The 22,001-nt window shown below is 37.0% G+C and overlaps 1 protein-coding gene and 1 long non-coding RNA gene across 3 annotated transcripts in view; one reads left to right on the top strand and one right to left on the bottom strand.

Annotated features, from left to right (window-relative positions):
* Positions 1-22,001, top strand: part of LOC120539379 — a 115,037-nt gene that overhangs the window by 90,845 nt on the left and 2,191 nt on the right. For both annotated transcript variants that reach the window (XR_005635593.1, XR_005635594.1), the window contains one exon: positions 6,332-6,432. This is a non-coding gene — a long non-coding RNA (uncharacterized LOC120539379). The remainder of the gene's footprint in view (positions 1-6,331; positions 6,433-22,001) is intronic.
* Positions 9,717-21,789, bottom strand: tmem127 (transmembrane protein 127). Its single transcript, XM_039769384.1, has 3 exons — positions 20,819-21,789; positions 15,078-15,242; positions 9,717-12,213 (listed from the first exon to the last, which is right to left on the bottom strand). The coding sequence occupies exons 1-3, from the start codon at positions 21,060-21,062 to the stop codon at positions 11,903-11,905; spliced, it is 720 nt and encodes a 239-aa protein (XP_039625318.1). The 5' UTR covers positions 21,063-21,789; the 3' UTR covers positions 9,717-11,902.

The raw sequence follows: 22,001 nt of genomic DNA, 5'->3' as shown, positions 1-22,001 counted from the left end.
CTCACTCAGATCCTCATCTGCAGTTCTACTTTCTGTACCGCACATCAAACTCTGTGCTATGGGAGCTCGAGCGTCTCTCCTAGTGCTTCTCAACTCGGGAATTCTCTTCCCTCTCATATACGTCGGCTCCATTCAATAACACATTTTAAACCTGCCCTCAAAACTTATCTTTTCAAACTGGCATACCAATTGTGAATTTTGCACTGTTGTTGCCAGTTATCTTTGTATGTTTGCTAATTATTGCTTTTTGATTTATCATTCTCTTGTTTTAATTTTACCAATGTTATTTAATTTTATTATAAGGTGACATTGAGTGCTAAGATTCTAAAATGTGTTTTTTCTAATGGCCAAATATAACCAAAACAATTGTTCTGCCTTACCTATGAAATGTAATCCCCCGGGATCTGGTTTGGAGTGTACAGCGGTTTGTACAATCCCAAACAGCACATTATTCATTACTTCACTCCACAGCAGTGCCACTCGCAATATGGCAGCGACGTAGACATATGATGCTGCTGGTTATGCGCCGTCTAGTAATTCTATGTCTATGCCCACAACACCCAGTCCTTTGCCCAGATGTAGGTTATGGCATCCCTGGTCCACGCAATGTCTGATAACACTTGGATCGTTCAGCTCTAACATTTTTCCTGCTATAAGAGAAACTGTAAATGGCACTCTGCCACCCCATTTGCACGGAGTGGCATCATCACACCTGTACATAGAAACCTGGAATGATGAGCTAGGAGTCAGGACTGAGGACGGTAAATTATACAGGGTCTGGATAACAAAAGGTGAATTTACAACTTGAGAATGTTGAGAGGGGCTTTTGATTTCTGATAGCAACATCCATTTACAAAGCTACTTCAGAAAAATATGCACTTGAAAGGTGGCATTTCAGAAAACATATAGGAATTGGGCTATATTAGCAGGCTTTACTTATGTGTTTGCATTTAAAGGTTATCTAATAAAAGAAAGAAAAAAAAAAACCAACTGTTATATAATCAGATCACTTTAACTGTCTGAAAGTCTTATAGTCCTGTATTTAAACCACCTTAGTTAAAAATGTTACCATGGTAAGATAAATACAGAATGTTATTTATAACAACATTAGATGCAATCCAACTATGTTAACCAAATTGAAATGTAGTGGCATATGCATTTTGGTCTGGTTTTATCATGTCATAATTAAAAGCCTATCAACCAAATCATAGATTGCTTTCGACTGCGACAGTTTTCATGTCTGTTATAATGCAATACAAAAGCATTTTGAATTTTCATAGCTAAAAGCAAAGCAAAATTATTGCAATCCACTTAGTGACAGTTCAGGTGTATCGTATTTTGATTCTTTAATTTTGCTTTAATTGTGGCAAAATCACTGTAATCAAATGACCAATTAGCATAAAATGGGAAGGGGGTGGTAAGGGGCATCGCGAGTTGGGATAAGAGGCATGTTTTCAAGCAGCGCTAATGAAAGTGAAGTTGATAGGAGTTGATGTCCCATTAGAAGGGTGGAAGCTAGCAAAGTAAATGATAATTTCATTCCTTTTGGTGTCGAAAGAAGGAAAAATATATAATATCTGGTTTTCAAAGAGGGAATGAAACCAAGCTCAGTGATGGTAACAAATGTTTTATTATATTCAGTATTTAGTTAAAACCACTAACAAACCACACATCAAAAATGTACCTGAATGGCTTATTCTAATGTGTTTTAAAATACAATAACTTTAGACAACATAATCCAAAAGTAAACTTTATCTGTGAGACCTAAAACATACTTTTCGCCATTTCGGTTAATCATTCCACATTCCACACTGATAAAACTTATGTCCGCCACCAGCATATAGAAGTGTTTAGAAGTAGAATGTCTCTTACCCTAACTGTTGATGCCCCTTGCCCCACCTTTTGACACTGATTGGCCATTTGTTTATATTCAGTTTTGGTAAGATGAAAGCATGGTCTGCAATTGAAATACAATACATTCGAGGTTCTACTAGGCAAAATGCAATACTTTTGCTTTGCTTTAAGTTACAACACACAATCAAGGGACACGAACATGCCCTTTGCTTTTGTACTGCATTTTAAACTGATATGAAAATTGTCTGGTGTAGTGAAAAGCAATCACACATTTGGTTCATATGTTTTCAATTATGATACAACCAGTAATGGCTTACTGCAGAATACACTTGACTTGAGCATTCACAGTTTTTATCCTCTTTCTCTGTACGTTTAGCATTCATTTACTCAGAGGTTGATGTGCTTGCTGCTTCCTGTGCAGCTCTTCTTTTCCCCACCCTGGCGGCCTGCTTTTTCTCTTCTTTCATCAGCATCTTTTCACGTTATAACTGATTAAGTCAGTGTTTGTGTTGAAATTACTTAGTACACTTTCCTTAATTTTTCACTTAAGCTGGCACTTAAGTCTTCAATCTGCCTCAAGAATGATTTAAGATATGAAGAGGTAGGGGAAGTGACGGCGAAGATGGTAGGGAATGAGAATGGCACCCGTACACATGTGCCGCACAGCCGCTGCCGAGAGGTGATTCTACAATAAAATAAAATAAAAATAAAAAGAGGAATAACCTTGGAGGTCAATCATCACCCCGAAAGCAGATAGCAGAGGTCACGTAGTATATGTGTGCCAAATTTTAGGTCAATAGGTCAAATGGTTTGCGAGCTACAGGTGATTTAAAATCCTGGACAGACAAACAGACAGCCACGGTAGCATATTATATAAGAAGATAAGACTGTGCCAAAATGAAATGCTATTCAAAATGTTTACTAGATTGAAACATAATGTTTTTGAACCTGGTGCATTTAACCTTGGAAATATACTGTACGTTGCATTTCAATCTAGATAACATGCTGAATTGCATTTAATTTTGACTCAAATAATCTTCAATATATAAATATATACATTTTATTTAAGTTACTGAAATAAACTGACAAGCGTAATATAATGACACAATTCAATGACAATGAAATAGCGTATAATGAATATCTTCAAACATTTACCCTTCATTCATATTTAGCTTATCCTACCTAACATATGCAGATGATGCAATGTATCTATCCATAAAATGCAAAACCTCAAGAGAGTTTTTTCAGTGACAGATGGACTATAAAGAACTGCTTTAGCATGCTAAGAATGAATGTCATTGATGGTGGTAAACAACAGGAAACGATGTTTGCTAAGTTTTAATGTAAACCTTTTGGGAGATGATTATAAGTTAGTTTGAGTTAAATCAGCCTTTAGCAATGCATTCATGAGCGGATGTCCTGTTGCCATTTAATTTCGTTTTTCCTCATCTGTATTTTCTATGCTACACCAGTTTAAGGATTAGACCACCCGTATCAGTGGCTTGTGTAGGTCATCACTTAAGATTTAACATCTTAATATAATAAAATCGAACTGAAAGTATTCAATCTAGAGTAAATCTAGGGAAGGGGAAAAAAAAAACCAAAACACTGAGCAGATCTAAAATGTTTCTCAGAAAGCCTAAAAGTGCTTAGGAATTCTCCAGGAGAAGCTATAAGCTGCTGTTGCTGCCCTAGTTTGTCTAGCTCAATGTGTTGCCACCATAAGCCTCATCAGGACAAGCAGATGGAAAGTGAAGTCTGTTTTGTTTCTCTCTGAACAAATTTTTAATGAATCTGTATACGCATGATCATCCTACAGTTTATTTCATGCTCAAAACTAGATCAACACACTTAAGGCAACAACCTCTCTTGAGGAAAATATTTCCCTGGTTTCCATGTTGAATGCACCATAATTTCCACTGGCGTCTTTTGAGTGCACAATTCCATAATGAACTGGACAAAATCATCCTGGATCAATTTTATTGATGTCTTTGAGAATTTTAAAGAGCTGACCCAATGAAGCCTGAAGAGGTTTAATTCCCTTCACCTATCAGAGTTTGATTTGCCCCTCAGGCTGAGGGTGCTCTCCTCTGCACATTTTCTAGAACTGTTATGTCTTTTTTGTAGCATGGTGACCATAACTGAATCTGCATCCTCAATAGCACATGATAGGAACTAAACAAAAAGGCTATTAAGGTTATAATGTAAAATATAAATAGAATATACATCAACATTTGTGCCTTTGTAATCACATCTGCCTAGTGCCTGTAGAAAGAGGTGGTCTGTTACAGCATAAACCACTAAAACTTTTAAAAGCTTGCACCCTGTAGGCCTGCACTATCTTGTATTTATAAATAATGTTCCTTTTGTGTGCATATGGCCCTTTTCACTTGTCAGCATTAACAAGTATTTTCTAGTTTGCTACCCAATAAAAATCATGCAAGTTTTTCTTTTTTTGTTGCTGTCTCTTCAGTATTTGCAAATTTCATACATTTACTACATATAGTAGTGTTATCAATATCAAACGTGGCATTTAAACAATGTTCATTAAATCAAATGCATCCGGTAAAGTAAAAGTGTCTCTAAAATTACAGCTGATAAGAACACTCGATGCAATGGTGAGCAACGTCAGTCCTGGAGGGCCGATTTTTGTTCAAAACCAGTTGCTTAACACAAAGTGAATTATTGCTGATAAAGCACTTATTGCTCAAGTGAAAATCTGCTTCATTTTAGTTATCTTGCTTTTTTATATTTCAAACCCTTAATTGCTTATTTTAGTCTTAAATAGCTGCCTTTACTATTTTAATTGCTCCTTATTAGCAATAATGTGCAAATGACAAAGGAGACAGATGTTTTTCATCTAACTTGTTTCTATTTACACCAGTGTGCATTCATCATGCAGTATCTGGTTTAATAACATACATAGAAGGAAACTGAAGGCTTGAAATCATTTGGATAATATCCTTAGAGAGGAAAAAACACAAGAATGATCTGAAATTGCAGACTTAAAACATTGGCAAGGCATGCTATTAAATAAGATCTGTTATTGACAAGGATTGTTTTCTAATTTGCACCTGAGTTGGAAAAAAACCCTACAGCCATTGCAGCCCTCCAAGACCAACGTTGCTTACCCCTGGTTAAGCAGATGTATCAAAAGTACTAAGTAATTAACAAAGTGTTTTCCTATATAAAATATTTGTCACTTTTTTAAACTATGGGCTAATATTATTGTCAGGCAATGTGTTGGGAGTGTGTAAGGCTTTGGACCTAGGAATTCAAACACTGTGGGTATGGGTTCAAATCCTGCTACTGACACTGTGTGACCTTAAGCAAGTTACTTCACCTGCCTTTATAGTATGCTTGCTAGCCGTTGAGCTTTGGTGTACTTTCTCCTTCTGTTTTACACCCGATTATACACGGCAGACGTGATTACATCTCTTATTCCGACTACGACACGCCACCTTCTTCAGTCGTCTGTCCACCCTAATGGTTAATGGGATCTGTTGCCTCATCAATTGCTTCTGCTCCATTGTTCATTTGCATAGAATCCGTTTGTAGTGTAGAGCATGTACGTTAGCATAATATCAATAAATATCGATACATAAAAACACAGATTGGCTCATTTTCTTTTTCCTATAAAGGTCACCAAATTTTAATTAAATCTGTCAAAGCAGTTTTGAGATTTTGGGGTCTTTAGGTTTTCTATTGTAGGGGTGTTTTTACCTCTAAATATTGGTATACAGATATTTCTTAACAGATGCCTACTGCGCTAGCTGTGCAATCCTGCCAAATTTCAGCTTTTTAATTAAACATAAAATAGTACTTCGATGATGGGTGAGTGTACTTTGCATTATATACATTGTGGTGTATGGCCGGCCGTTCATCCCGACCAATACCCCCAAACCGCCAGGTGAAGCCCTCCCTGCAGTATGGAGGTGCCCCGAAGACCAGCAGGGCATCATGGACATTGGAGTCTTTATGCACAGCCCTGCTGGATACCATGGGGGCCACTAGGAGACACTGCAGGGAGGAACGATGTTTATTTGCCATACGCCCCGGAAGTATGTCCAAGTCACATGGACAAGAGGAATGACGTGCTTCCGGGGTGAAGAAATGGACTTTTGATCTGACTCGGAAGTGATAAGAAATCACATGGACTGGGGATTGGAACACTTCCGGGTCAGGGAATATAAAATGATTGTGGGACCTCCAGACGGCGAGCTGAGCTGGGTGGAAGGGTGGCAACGTGTCTGGGAGTGTGGAGGATTGTTTGTGTATTGGTTATTTATGAGTATTGTGGAAAGGAGGGTGCGTTGTGCACTGTGCTGTGTTAATAAAATCAATATTTGGACTTTTACTTGGTGTCTGACATCTTGGACAAGGGTTCAAGGGAGCGATAGCGCCCCCTATCTGTCACAACATACAGATTTAAAACTTATAAATCTCACCTGAAATCACTCTTCTCGTCTTTCTGCAGTTCTCCCAAACTCTCCTGATTGCTTTGCTTGCTCCTTTCATGACTGACCAAAGAACTCCAAAGCCTGAGCTGGTACAAACCTCCCACCAAAGGAAAACCAGGTTAGTGTCCTTAAAATACAAAAGGTACTTGAATAAGAGGCATTAGAGGTATCATAATTAGAGGCATCATAATTAATTAACAAGCAATGTTTATCAGTATTTCATTTACTATCAATATGGTAACCATAAATAGAATATAATGCAGAGTGTCTTCCATATGTGAAATATTTTGCAAGTTAAAACCAAGTTGGTTTACGCCAAAGTTTTAAGATACTCAAGGAAAATGCTATTATTGCTCCATACTATGCAGATTTGTTTAACTAATAGTTGAAAAAGCATATATGAAGGGATTAATTCATTCATAACAAAACAAATTCAATAAAAACTAAAAAGCAACCTGGTTGATGTACCAAGATTAATTAAGGAGTCAAGAGAATCAGAAAAATGTCCTAGCACATTTGTTTTTTCAATATGTCAAAAGTAAACCCATCCACAATGAGATCCCCTTTTTTTAGTTCTGATTCATTGGGACTGAAACTATAAATGAAAATTTTTGGTAAAAATAAATAAACCCGCAAATAAATGAAACTACTGTGAAATGCAGCAATAAGTAAATAACATGAAATGTGAGTATAAGTAATTTAATATCACAAAACATATTTTTGTTGCTTATTTCTTCACATTTTTATTTATTTCTTCATTTAATATTTTCAGTGACCCACACATGCAACATGAAATACGCCCTAAAATGAAAACTGGCAATTTCTTTCTTCAAATATTAGAGGGCAGGTTGTAGCAAGTACTGTTTTTTGATTGATGAATCATTAGTAGAGCCTATATATACAGTACCTCCAGCAACTGTGGGAGAACAGAGAGAACAATCAAGGGGTAATACAGTTATTTAGGGGTAACATAGTTTTCGGTATGCAGTCTACAGTAAAAGAAATATATAGGATTTGTCTTAGAAATAGCATGAAGAGACTAATGCAAAGGTTGGGTAACATAAAATGCTCCAGGTGGTTTAAGAAGTGACTAAGTGTCATGTATGCAGAAAACTTAATAAAACAAGAGTAAGAGCTAAACATAAGACATGTTTAAGAAGAAAAATATATGAAATGAGAAATTTATTGTGGATATGTAGGTGGACTATGCTCTCTGCTGGAAACATCTTATGTCTTTTAACCAATCAGAGTAAATGTCAGGATTAAATCAGCACTTTTATGTAAATTTAGTTGTCAATAAGTATGAGCTTCTGCCTTTATTGTGTGACCATTTGCTGATAACCTCTGCCCATGGCATTGTCCCTCAGTAGACTGCTGTACAGGATGCACCCTCTTTAAGCATTTTCTGAAGAGAAATAAAAGACACAATGAACAAACTCCCTCCTGCCTGGTTCCTGACTCAAACAGGTCCTAGATGAGGATACAATTTCTCTCTTTAATATATTTTCAGTTTATTTCTTCTACACAATCAAGTGGCACATTTACTCAGATGCTAGCTCCTAATGATGGATTCAGAGTTTCTTGAACTTAAATATCCATTTCATACAGTAATTTTCTTGAACTCATATCTGATGTGCTTTTGAGACTGCACGAGCCACAGGATTCCTAAGTCAAGCAAAGCGCATACAAATGATTCACCAATCAAAAAACAGTACTTACTAGAACACATCTTCTCAATGCTGATAAGTTTTGTTTTTTGTTTTTTTTTTTACACCCCAGGGCTTATTTCATGTTGCATGTGATGTCACTAGAATAAACACAGAGAGAAAATTAAATATTTAAGGAAATAAGCAATAAAAACGATTTTCTGATACATTTAATTACTTCTGCTCACATGCTTATGGACTTTTAATATTGTCCATAATGTTCCTCCTTATGTGCCTATCCAGCAGGATATGGCACAACAATGAAACTAGTCTTCACCATGGTATCTCTCCATCACAAAATACACTTACTCATATGACACCTGTTAGGAGGTGCCAGTCAACCCACCTTGTATTTCTTTGGATTGTGAAAGAAGAAACTAGTGGAACACGAGAAAAATCCACACCAACTAGGAAAGAATGTGTAACATACACAGAGCTCTGAATTGAATCTGAAAGCAGGCCTGTGGAGCTGAATCATGTAACAAAAAGAAGGGAGTACTGTTTCTCTTTGTGAAATGTGCCATTTTATCAAATTAAATTACTGTAAAGTCGATCTAAAATACTGCACTCACGTTTCAAACAGTTATCTTTATAAACAAAACAAGAAGCCACACACACCCCACTTCATTTTCAAATCTACTCAAAATTAAGACAAGAAACTTAACAAACATATGCAATTTAATTTGCATTTATGAGCTGAAAACATATAAAATTTTGCATTTAAAAAGACATGAATATTAAATGGATTTTGTAAAAAAAAAAAAAAATCAGTAAAACAAAAATCAAAAAAGTAATATTTATTCTCACATATAACATTCAAAAGACATCATCAAGCAGACATTTTACATCTTCTATAACATCCAAAAGCAATATCAATAACAAATCAACATTCTTAAAATTGTGTGTGTGTGTGTGTATATATATATATATATATATATATACATACACAAAAAAAAGGATTTATGGGTATAATAATTTTTTAATCATTTATACCACCAAACTGAAGATGGTCTGGCTTTCCTGCCTTAAACAATGCAAGCAACACAATGGAATCTTCATATATACATTAAAAAAGTGTTTACGCCCAGAAAAACTATTGCATCCTTATTAGCCAGCACCAACAAAGCTTTTTATTTAGATGAATTTGAAGAAGTTCCAAATATCAGCTACTAAAAGCAATACAAAGAAATAAGCAGCAAAATTAGTCTAACAATTATGTTTCCAGTTTCTATCATCTGAACTGAATGGTAGACAAGTGACTACTGACATTCATTATCTCTTACTTAAATATTATTTGGATGCCTCTTATTTCTTCATATGTTAATCTAATAAAGTTTTAAGTCTTACAGGTTCTCCCTTTAGGATTATGGTTAAACTGACTAGCAGAATCTTTTTAACACTAGTAAACAGAAGACCAAACATATGATTTTTTTTTCTATAAATTATGAAAGGTAAATTACAATTCGGCTACAACATTTTCACAGCTGTACAAGTATCAGTATCACTTTGTGGTGTACAATGAAAATGTATAAGTTTTGGAATATATAAAAACACTATTTTCCAATACAATCAATATAAGAAGCTTCAAATGTGAAATGTGTCAATAATTCCATTGAATTGTGTGCATATTTATGCTCTACCAACAATACCAATAAGTAGAGAAAATTACCATTTATTAATTTATTTTAGAAAAAGATTAACTTATTAAAGATTAAGAGGAAACAAGTCTGATAAAAAGTTGTTTGCTTCTCTTTTCATTTAATCAATACCACTAAAAATTATGTGAAAAGTGCTGGAAACACTGATTATTAGACATTAGTGCACTTTTGTCACAGTTACACTTCCAGCCATACACACGCAAAAGAGTGGGTTATCAAATTACCTTGTGTACAAATTATACTTCTCTGCATCTTTACCATATGCATTTATAAAAATTATTTTGTAAATGGGGAAAAATGTAAAACTGAATGCAAAAAATTAGTGAGTAAATGTATAAATTAACAAGTGCCATCTTATTTGTGAGAAAGAAAGAAAAACAAAATTTAACAATGAAACAGCTGCAAGAAAGATGACAGAGTAAAAGGTTTTGTGACACATGTTCTAAGGCAGAAATTTACATTTGTAATCATGACCATATTAAGTTTCCATCTTATTCCAAATATGCATTTAACTGATTTCTAGACATCTATTTCAAGCTAAAAGTTGGGTTGCTTACATTATGTGTATTTTTGTGAGTAATCTAAACAAAAAATACACACAAATGTATTCAAATTAACAGGTTATTCAAACTAACAAAATATCAAGGACCTGATATATGGTGCTCATATATCTGTTTCCTTATCAATATAATTAAAGCATTTTCAGTCAGCTTTGACTACCCAGATTTCAGCTTGTGATATTTCTTAAGAAAATGTAAAACATAATATTTAGAACTAGATTTTTTACATTCATTGGCCTTTACTAGACTGCTACTTATTTGTACTTAATTTAAAATGTATGCATACAATGTGTACAATTATACTGAAGGACTGTTAGGAGACTCTTGAAAATCTAGTATTCCACAGCTCTTTCAGCTCCTATAATTCGGTAATCAAATATCTTTGCTAATATTCAAAAAGCCATGTTTAACTACAGAAAGAAAAGTAATGCACGGACTGTACATTTTTCCTGAATGCTTCTATCAGAAATCCACACTGCATTTGTCTCATAACATTCCTACATTGTTCATAAATTGGCAGGTTTTGAATTGGCCATACTGCCAATATGTATAGCTCCACATCAGAACAATCCTGGGAAGGTATTAATTGGAGTAAGCCAGAAAAAGGTAATATATGCCCACCGTATAAGATTCTGCTTATTTTAGGCTGCATGGTGCCACCCACAGGAGTCATTGTACAACACTCCAATGATTAAAAAAAGAAACTGCAGTGCAAAAGAAACCATACTTTGGTAACTGCTACCCTAATTTCAATCACACAATAATTAAAGCTGATTCAAATGAAAAATCCCAAAAGGACCAAAGCATGATACTTTCACTCTGCTAGGTGATGAAAGGGAAATGTTTGATTAATAAGACTTGTTTATTCATCCATCTTCCATTCTAGTCAAAGCCACAAGGTTTATAATCAAAACATTACAGTGGAATTTTAGCACACAAATTGCAGCAATTAAAAAAGCAGAGCAAATCACATATGCCCTCTGGGTATTATTTCCTGGCAAAGTAAACTATATATATAAAAAAAAACTGCACATCACATCTGTCCTATTCTGCAATACGTTTTACAATGTATCTGATCATTTCTAGGCACATTAGTCACAAAGAAGCACAGCAATGAACATGGTCCCAAACTATCAGAATTTTTGGGCAGCCACTTGTACAAGCATGGCATTGTAGTTCAAAGGAACAGACTTGAGTATTGAAAAGAGGCAAATGCACTGCTTAACTCAAACAATGCACCTTTCAAAAGCCCTGCTCAATTTCTACATTAGAAACATGTGCAAGTGATCTTCAGCAGTGTCCAATAACATGAGGTGCATCGATTCTGAACTCTTACACACTGTTTTTAAAGAGGTTTAAGATGATGTGTTTGACACAAGGAAGTTTGTCCATTTAAATGTTCCCGGGTTTGAGGGAATGACTAAAAATATAATCTGTGCTCACCCCACAGTTTAAGACCAAATAAAAAAATATATGCTGTGTTATCAGCTCTTGACAGGGACAATACAATCTGTTGCATCCATCCACAGTAATAGGCCCGAGACATGCAGTTTTTTTTTTCCATTCTTTGAAAGAGAAGAAGTGTGTATTGTTGGACTCTCTAGTCATATTATGATATCAGCACTATATTACATGTAAAGTGGTGCCCACCAAAGCCAGAAGAGTTATGGGGTGTAAGCAGGGGGTGGCTGAAATTGATTGGCAATGTCATAATCTCCTGGATAAACTTCACTGTTCTCTTCCATCTCAGACAACAGCTCCAGAGCTTGTTCCTCTTCCTCAGTAGGGTAATGTCGAAGAAGGTTGGCAGCAGTTGCAAGAATGGAGGCTCCACCTGCCCCTGCAACTAAGTAAAAACTAACAGCAAAAGTGACGTACACAAGTGACCCATGGTACTTCTTATGTTGCTGCTGGAGGGACAGGATCAACTCAGAGGCCCAATAACAGAAGCCAATCACTGTAGCACACTGCAAAACTGTCATTGGAAGACAAAAAAATGAAGATTTTATTTTAGAAATCTGAGCACACAGCAAGACAGACATAAAATTGTGTGTGAAACTAAGGACACACACAACATGACTAAAACCTCTCTATAGTAACACTTAAGCACAGGTCTGGATCACAATAAAAAAGATCAGAACCATTATAGAAGACATGGTATGTTATTAGCTGCATTTAAAATTGTGTTTTCTTAAGTGTTTATTAATCCTATTTAATTATTCCCTCTTTTGGAATGCAACTATAAAATACCAGTTACAGTTCACAGTTTTAAATAGTTAGGAAATAAGTAAAAAAAAAAAAAGTGTATGATTTTCTACCATTAAGAAAAGTTACTTATGTCTAGGAACAGGATATTCAGTACCCAATTAAAAATGCTAAAGCAAGAATGTTCTTTATTTTAAATACTTGTTAGAAATGCCTCTTATAACTAAAAAATTTAATTTCTAGATATCACAAAACATTCATTTAAATTCATCTGCCAATTTGTCCCTAAACACATATAATCCACAAGAAAAACTGTATTTAAAAGACTAGCCCCCTGCGCGCTTCGCTCGCCTACCCCCGTGCCCCTGGTTTTAGTAGGCAAAAAGTTCTGCTTTTTCCAATGTTATTCAGTGTTCTACTGTTTCAGTGTAACCTTGACCTGATCAGAAAAGACCTTTCTGCTACGTGAATCTGTCATCATACTACCTGCATAAGCAAAAGCAGCCTGCCAAGTCAAGCAATGGAAGAACTTAACAGAAAACTGTAGCAAGCGGTTTCTATTTTAAATATTGATATAGCAACAATTTTCTGTTCAGTGCAGTATACAACTACACACTTCTCCACTTAAACCATGGAAAACATGTCAGAACAAATGTGAACAAGATATAAAAGTAGCAGTTTTAGTAATGGAATTTTCAGTTTGAAGAGGTCTGAATAAATAAAACAGTTTTAAGAGAAACTCAACCACATGCACACGGATCAGAAGTGTAACAATAAAACATAATTATCAACTTTTTTCTGTCATTTCTACATAAAATTCTTAGAAACACTATACTGTTAGGAAGACTAAAGAATTATTGTATATTATTGTTCAAGAATCAGGAATATAATGCATTATTAGTATATTCAACCATTACATGGAGTGGTGTTAACAGGTAGATCCGAAGTCTAAATTTAATACTGCTGTTTCACTGAACAAGGCAGCATTATCCAGAAATATGTTCAGTAAGTGAGGAATTAAAATAAACAAAAAGAAATATGTGATGCTTCTTAAAGTATCATAATCATCCAGTTGCCACATCCCTGAAAATGTTGATAATTGTCAACTATCCATCCATTTTCCAACCCGCTGAATCCGAACACAGGGTCACGGGGGTCTGCTGGAGCCAATCCCAGCCAACACAGGGCACAAGGCAGGAACCAATCCCGGGCAGGGTGCCAACCCACCGCAGGACACACACAAACACACACTAGGGCCAATGTACAATCGCCAATCCACCTAACCTGCATCTCTTTGGACTGTGGGAGGAAACCGGAGCACCCGGAGGCAACCCACGCAGACACGGGGAGAACATGCAAACTCCACGCAAAGAGGACCCACTGCGCCACCGTGCCGCCCTCATTGTCAGCTATTATGTGCCAATTAATGTTAATAATCCAAGCATTGTCAAAATGTATATATCAGCAGATGTTGGAAATCATTCTTCCAGAATGCCTAATGAGAGTGAACTACAAACCACAGCACAAGCTCTTTTCAGTCCACATTGTGGAAAATTTATTATCAGATTTGGAGGACACCCACAAACATACTTTCACAGTACTTGGAAGGGCCACAGCATGGAATAAACTTTCATCATCTTTCACCATCATCTTTCAATATTCACTTTACTAAGAATATTGCCAATATTACATGGTTAAACTTTGTCAAACATCAGAGTGTGGCAAGAGACTATCGGTTACTTGTCTGGGTGAACACACGGAGAAAATTTTAAGTCTCCAACTCACTTTCTATTTCCAACCTTAGAGTGGAAGAGGACATTTCCAAAGAAATGCAACATCATTTCCATCTTACTTCCAAAGTCCTAACTCTTCTGGTTTCACAGTATAAAAGAAATATCACCACTGGAAAGTGGCTTTTCAGAGTGAACGAGCTGCTGAGGACAGGAGTATTTGATACCAAAAGCCTTACTACTGGCCCTGAGACATAACATCTTTATTTTCTGATTATTTTCCCTTGTCAAGGCAATTAAACTGGGTTTTTCCCAACTGGGGGCCAAAATCTCTTTATCGCAACCCTGTTGTTATAAAGTGGACTTTTTTTTTTTACTATGCGGCAGAACAACCTGAACTAATACTAAATTTTACATGTACCACATACTGTTTTCTATATTACAGAGTTAAATACAACTTGTTTATTACTGCACCATTCTGAAGTGCAAATCAGAACAGATGCTATAATATGTTTTATGATTTATGCCATGTGTAATGTTCCAATTTTTGTATTTCATATATGTAATTCTTCATATCCAGTCTGTATGATGTGTGTGAGTATTCATTTTATGACATTCATCAACACACACGAGTTGGTTTTAAAGTATGCAACACTGTTCCCCTTCACCGTCTGCAAAACACACACGTTGCAACAGTATTTAGTCTTAGCATGCAGCTAATCCCGATCTGCTGCTAGTATGCAACTAAAGTGCACGCTGTAACAGAAATAAAACCGGCTAATAGTCTTGTTACCATAAATATGTACTAAGACAAAACCATCACAGAATGATCCCATGCTGAATGCACACTGCAACTGACCTTCTTGACTAAAATACAACATCAAGCCACACAGAAAATAAATACCTGTTAATATGTGGGCAAAGGCATATCTCCGAGTTATTTTCAGAGCTGGGTGCTTTGGGCCAAAAACATCCAAAAGAAATGCACAAAGGCTGCAAAGGATTCCCAGGAAGCAGAAGGCAGCTATAACACGGAGGAGGAGGATTGTTTGAGGGTTCATGCAGTAGTCTGAGAAAACAAAAGATAATAATTATATGTCAGATAAAAACCATACAAATCACAATGTTCTACTCAAAAAAGGACCTCAAATGAATGTGGACAAATCTTAATGAAATAGGGCAATGAGCAGTTCTACAACTCACAAAAGGGAATAGTAAATCTGTTTATGCAATAACAATGCAAAAAAAAACATTATTCCTAACCTGTTTCATCACTTCCTGAACTCTAAAGTAAACTACTGACTCTAATTTGTCCTCTGAACAACACAAAATGTGTATGACTAGACAGTCTTTTGGATTTCACAAATTAAGATTACTACAGAAAATTTAGAAAGCTTGGATCTAGTGAAGGGAGACTTAAAAAATCTACCTAGATATGATGGTCTACCAATTGATAGGTATCTAGATATGATAAATTAAATAGGTAGATATGAGAACAGATTTGTAGCATGGTTAACTGAACAATTGGTAGGAAGCTAAAGATAGTAAGCAGACAAATGAACCATAGACGGTGAGCTAGATGTGATATATTTTGATATCACAGTAGACAGGTTCAGAAGAATGCACTAACTTTACAAAGCATCGTCGCACCCACCACACAACGAACCACCCAGATTGGGACCCAAGTGAAGCCGTGCAATGGGTTACACTTCAAAACCACATTGGAACAGTGGGAGTTTTTTTTTAGTGGTTGGAGTGTCAATCCTGCCACCAACCCCAAAGTTTTCCTTGCAAGTTGGAGGACCTGCTTGCAGGGCTGGATGCAGATTAATGTCATACCCAGGATGAAACAATTGTAGGGTAAGGGCCTTGCTCAAGGGGCCAGCAGAGTCACTTCTGCCATTTATGGGATTCGAACCAGCAACCTTCCAATTGCTGGCACAGACCCCAAGCTTCAAAGCCATCACGCCACCCCAACATGTGGACAGATTCCTAGAAATAAAAATAAACTAGACAGAGAGATTGAAACCTAGAAGTAAAAGTACATGGGAAGATAGCTAGATATGACAACCGGTAGCTAAACATGGCAACAGATAGGTAGCTAGTTATGGTGAAAGATGTAGTTTTAATAAGACCATAGATACAGTGACAAGAAAATGTATCTGAACCCATGGAAAGATTTTGTTTTTAATTGGTCATAAAATGTGATCTGTTATTCATACAAGTCACAATTACAAACACAATATGCTTACTTTAATAACACAAGAACAATCTCTCATGTCATTATTGAATACAACCTAACATCATTCAGAAGTGTGCTGTAAAAAATAAAGTAATTGAAAACTTGGATTTAATAACAGGTCAAACCTCCTTTGGCAGTAATGACCTCTGACAAGTACATCTGGTGGCTGCAGATCAGACCTGCACAACATACTGGAGGAATTTTGAACCATTCTTCCTTACAAAACTGCATCAGCTCAGCCATACTTAGTATGTCTGAAGTGAACTGATCTCATTCCACTGCTTCTCTATTGGGTTAAGGACTGGGCTCTGACTGGGACACTCCAAAAGACAGATTTTCCTTTTCTGAAACCATTATTTAGTAGATTTACTTTTGACATTTAGGGTCACTGTCCTGCTGCTTCACTCAGCTGGCAGACAGGCAGCTATCCTGATGTGGTCCCGTAGGATACCTTGTTAAAGTTGGGAATTAATTTCCTCCTTGAAGATAGCAAGTTGTCCAGGTCCTACAGCTCCCTGCACCATTTTTCACTATTAGAATGATGTTCTCGTGTAATGTTCTCTTTTTTTTGCCATATTTATTATTGCATGTTCAACATGAAAAATTGCACCTTAGTTTTATCAGTAAGCATACAGTTTTCAAGTAATGTTATGAAGTGTAATGGTGGTCTTTGGCAAACTTCTTATCTTTTTGTTTTTCTTTTTGGAAAACTGTGGCTTATTCCTCACCTGTTCAAAGTTTTGTGTATGTTTAAATCATGGCCATAAACCTTAACATGTTTTAAACAGTTCTTTCAAGCCTTTAGCAGTTACTATATGGTTCTTTTTTACCTCACTGAGCACTCTTCATTTGTGCCTTTTGGCTGGACACTCATTTCTGGTCAGAGCAGCCAAAGTATTAAATCATTTCCATAATTCATACAATGTGTCTAACTGTGGACTGATGAATATCTAAACCCCTTAAAATTACTTTGTAACCCTTTAGAGGTTTGTGCAAATAAGCAATTCTTGATTGAAGATTTTCTGGGGTCCCTTTTTTTGCAAGACATGCTTCATATCAGCAGATTCTTATTGTGAATAGTAAGTGCAAAATTTTTTGTATTTTATTGTTCAAAGTATCTCTAAACCACACCTCCAATTTTGTTTCATTAATTGAGCCCCAGCTTGGATTTGAGCATTAAAATTTGCAAACACCAAAAAATAAGAAAATGCATATCCCCCAAATAATCTCTGATTTATAAAACCTGAATACAAACATTTCCACTCAATCTGCCATTATAAACTACCACCATCTTGTAAATGTGTGTACACAAATGCCTTATTGCCATCCTGAAACAACCATACATGATCAATGCTAATCAGCCTCATACATATGCAATCACAATGCTGTAGAACTTCATTGACTGGTAGAGCAGCTGCCCTTCTCAATCAGTGCGACCCCTCCTACTGCATTCAAGAGTATCTGGCTGCACTCTGGAACTGACCACACAAGATCATGTGTGGTTTAACTGCGCCTCTCCTCTAAATTCTGAGGGTCGGGTAAAGGAGTAAGGCACCAGCATCTGACCGGGTAGCCACTATCCTTTGACAAATATAATGACAGGATTCATTCAGGAGTCGTTAGCCAGTTATTTTACCATCAAGCCAGCAACCACGTACAGCACCATCACATCTGCCAAAGCTACTTTACCTCAAAAAAACATTAATCACAGAGTGACCCAGGCTACTGAACAATGACATTTGTCAGTCTCACCTTGGTATTACAGATAACTTGTACCTTAATGGAATGTAACCGATTATGGTTCACAAATGCAGCTTCATTCTCACTAGGTGGCCATATTGCAATGCTAGTGTAGCCAATTGCTCCTAATACATTAGGAGAACCGGACAATGGTGCAAATTGCAAGTTGGCAAAAGCACATTGTTTTCTGTATGTACACACACACCAAACGAAAACAGGATATAGTACCTCACAAGACAGGCACAATGGAGTAATGCTTGGCTGAGATGTTCCTGACCTGTTGGACAGTTCCCTGAGAAGTGATAAAGGTAATACAGGCTATATAAACTGAAAATAAAAGAAAATGTTCTTCAGTGCAAACACATAGCATTGATCCTCCTAAAAGGGAAGTAAAATACATGTACATCATAACTACCACTTTTGAGATATAATCTGTTTTATCAAGTTAATTCATTCTCAAAACAGCTCAGTGATTTGAATTATTATAAGAATGAGTCATCTTTCAGCTGGCTGTATTCTCCTGCTTGATAAAGAGTGTCATCATTTCCTAGTTTCTCAGAAATATTGCATGCGCCATAAATATCCACACATTCTACTGTCAACTTTCATACACACATTTCAAGCCTCTTTATGTGTGTATGCAAGTTTTATACAGTGCATCCGGAAAGTATTCACAGCACATCACTTTTTCCACATTTTGTTATGTTACAGCCTTATTCCAAAATGGATTAAATACATTTTTTTCCTCAGAATTCTACACACAACACCCTATAATGACAACGTGAAAAAAGTTTACTCGAGATTTTTGCAAATTTATTAAAAATAAAAAAACTGAGAAAGCACACGTACTTAAGTATTCACAGCCTTTGCCATGAAGCTCAAAATTGAGCTCAGGTGCATCCTGTTTCCCCTGATCATCCTTGAGATGTTCCTGTAGCTTAATTGGAGTCCACCTGTGGTAAATTCAGTTGATTGGACATTTGATTTGGAAAGGCACACACCTGTCTATATAAGGTCCCACAGTTGACAGTTCATGTCCGAGCACAAACCAAGCATGAAGTCAAAGGAATTGTCTGTAGACCTCCGAGACAGGATTGTCTTGAAGCACAAATCTGGGGAAGGTTACAGAAAAACTTCTGTTGCTTTGAAGGTCCCAATGAGCACAGTGGCCTCCATCATCCGTAAGTGGAAGAAGTTCAAAACCACCAGGACTCTTCCTAGAGCTGGCTGGCCATCTAAACTGAGCGGTCACTCTGTCAGAGCTCCAGAGGTCCTCTGTGGAGAGAGGAGAACCTTCCAGAAGGACAACCATCTCTGCAGCAATCCACCAATCAGGCCTGTATGGTAGAGTGGCCAGACGGAAGCCACTCCTTAGTAAAAGGCACATGGCAGCTCTCCTGGAGTTTGCCAAAAGGCACCTGAAGGACTCTCAGACCATGAGAAACAAAATTCTCTGGTCTGATGAGACAAAGATTGAACTCTTTGGTGTGAATGCCAGACGTCACGTTTGGAGGAAACCAGGCACCTCTCATCACCAGGCCAATACCATCCCTATTGTGAAGCATGGTGGTGGCAGCATCATGCTGTGGGGATGTTTTTCAGCGGCAGGAACTGGGAGACTAGTCAGGATAAAGAGAAAGATGACTGCAGCAATGTACAGAGACATCCTGGATGAAAACCTGCTCCAGAGCGCTCTTGACCTCAGACTGGGGCGATGGTTCATCTTTCAGCAGGACAACGACCCTAAGCACACAGCCAAGATATCAAAGGAGTGGCTTCAGGACAACTCTGTGAATGTCCTTGAGTGGCCCAGCCAGAGCCCAGACTTGAATCTGATTGAACATCTCTGGAGAGATCTTAAAATGGCTGTGCACTGACTCTTCCCATCCAACTTGATGGAGCTTGAGAAGTGCTGCAAAGAGGAATGAGCGAAACTGGCCAAGGATAGGTGTGCCAAGCTTGTGGCATCATATTCAAAAAGACTTGAGGCTGTAATTGCTGCCAAAGGTGCATCGACAAAGTATTGAGCAAAGGCTGTAAATACTTATGTACATGTGATTTCTCAGTTTTTTTATTTTTAATAAATTTGCAAAAACCTCAAACTTTTTTCATGTTGTCATTATGGGGTGTTGTGTGTAGAATTCTGAGGAACAAAATGAATTTAATCCATTTTGGAATAAGGCTGTAACATAACAAAATACTGTGGAAAAAGTGATGCGCTGTGAATACTTTCCGGATGCACTGTAAATCTGAGCCCAGGTTTGCCATCGCCTGATACCAGTTAACCTTTGTTGACGTCATTAAATGTAGTGGTAAACATACTCTTTCCAAACTACACATGTGAATATTTTAATGGAGTATTCAATATGTACAAATATGATCAAATAATTAGTGAGATATTAAAACAAATTGTGTTTGTTCATTTCTGTAACTGCCGCTACACCTTGAAATGATAACAGACAGCTGGATGGATAGGTAGAAAGTCAACTAAATGATGAACAGGTGACACAATGACAAGTAGCTAGCTAGATAAAGCGACAGTCGGCTATAAAATGATAACCGAGAGATGCAATAAGTATATAGTTAGTACAATATGCAGGTAGCTAGATATGAAAATTGATCGATTTGAAGATGGCCAGACATACAAAAATGTGGATTCCTACCTTCTAATAACTTGGCCTCCACGTGTCCCAGCACGTCCGCCACGCCCAGCTCCTGCCTGGGACAGATGCCTCCGTGGACCCGAAGCCAGGCCGGCTCTGCCAATGCCGTGCACAGGGCTGTAATGGACAAGGCGCCGGGCAGAGCAGAAGCCAAACTCCGCTCCGGCTGCTTTGGAAGGGCACTACCCCCTGGACCTCGCCTTCGCCGACTGCCTGGTACTGTAGGTGCCGAGGGCGCATACATCTCCAAAAAAAGAAACCGTCAATTACTCAGACAGAGCAACTCCGAACCGAGAAACGCCTGTCCTGACACGCAACGATAGAGGAAATTAAAAAATGTATATTAATGTCGCGAGGACAGAGTACTTTAAATAGCTAGTTACTGCTTTAAAACTCACAGGACAAGTGAACTAGAATAACTTGATTGTCCAAAAGGCAGAAAGCGGATATCTCAAGTATCAGACAGTACATATAAAAAGCAATCAGTGACACAATCCAGTCGAATGCCCCGATTCTTTCGTGTCTTACTTTTAATATTTCAGAAAGGCCTTTGCTGTGATCGACTAAAAAATCTGTTCAAAGAAACTGGTTTGGTTTTACACTCATTTATTGAAACGATAAACAATAATCGACGCGTGCAATATAAACATCCTGTTCAACAAGTTAAGCTTCTTTGTCCCGCAGCGTTTTTGACTTTAAATCTCTTTCCCATCACACCGATGCCGCACGAAACCAGCAACAATAAAAAAAAAATAAAAAAAAAAAGGTGAAATGAAGTCGTCTAGGCCACCCAGTAGCAAGCGCAATACAGTTTTCACCTACCCTACCTGCTACAGTTCTTATCTATACCCTCACAAATCAAAACAAGAAACAAATACTACGTTGTTTAAAACAAAAAAAAAAAGAAAACATAAATAAAGTCGCTTTCTACCCTGCTCTCTTCCGGATTTCTGGAAGGAAGTTATTTCCTTGCAACAGGATGTGAACCCGGTGCATCATGGTCTGTGTAGTTGTATTACAATATCAAGTAAAAATCTGTAGATTTTAAAACAAAAAATCTAAAATAATTAGACAACGTTTTCTTTTGTTTCATAAATATTATGCATTTAAATGTAATAGATGTGCATTTTGTTGATTTTCTCATTCAAAATATTGTGAAACCTATGATTACCGATCCATTCAT

This window comes from Polypterus senegalus, chromosome 11 (genome assembly GCF_016835505.1).
Source record: "Polypterus senegalus isolate Bchr_013 chromosome 11, ASM1683550v1, whole genome shotgun sequence".
NCBI classification, from domain to species: domain Eukaryota; kingdom Metazoa; phylum Chordata; class Cladistia; order Polypteriformes; family Polypteridae; genus Polypterus; species Polypterus senegalus.
The sequence above is the reverse complement of the archived record's forward strand: the minus strand, read 5'-3'. Positions and strand labels throughout refer to the sequence as shown.

Coding starts and splice junctions, on each gene's coding strand:
- tmem127 (XM_039769384.1), bottom strand. CDS start 21,062: ATGTATGCGCCCTCGGCACCTACAGTACCAGGCAGTCGGCGAAGGCGA. Junction 15,243..20,818: donor GGAGGCCAAGTTATTAGAAG/GTAGGAATCCAC, acceptor TTGTTTTCTCAG/ACTACTGCATGAACCCTCAA. Junction 12,214..15,077: donor CTTTGCCCACATATTAACAG/GTATTTATTTTC, acceptor TTCCAATGACAG/TTTTGCAGTGTGCTACAGTG.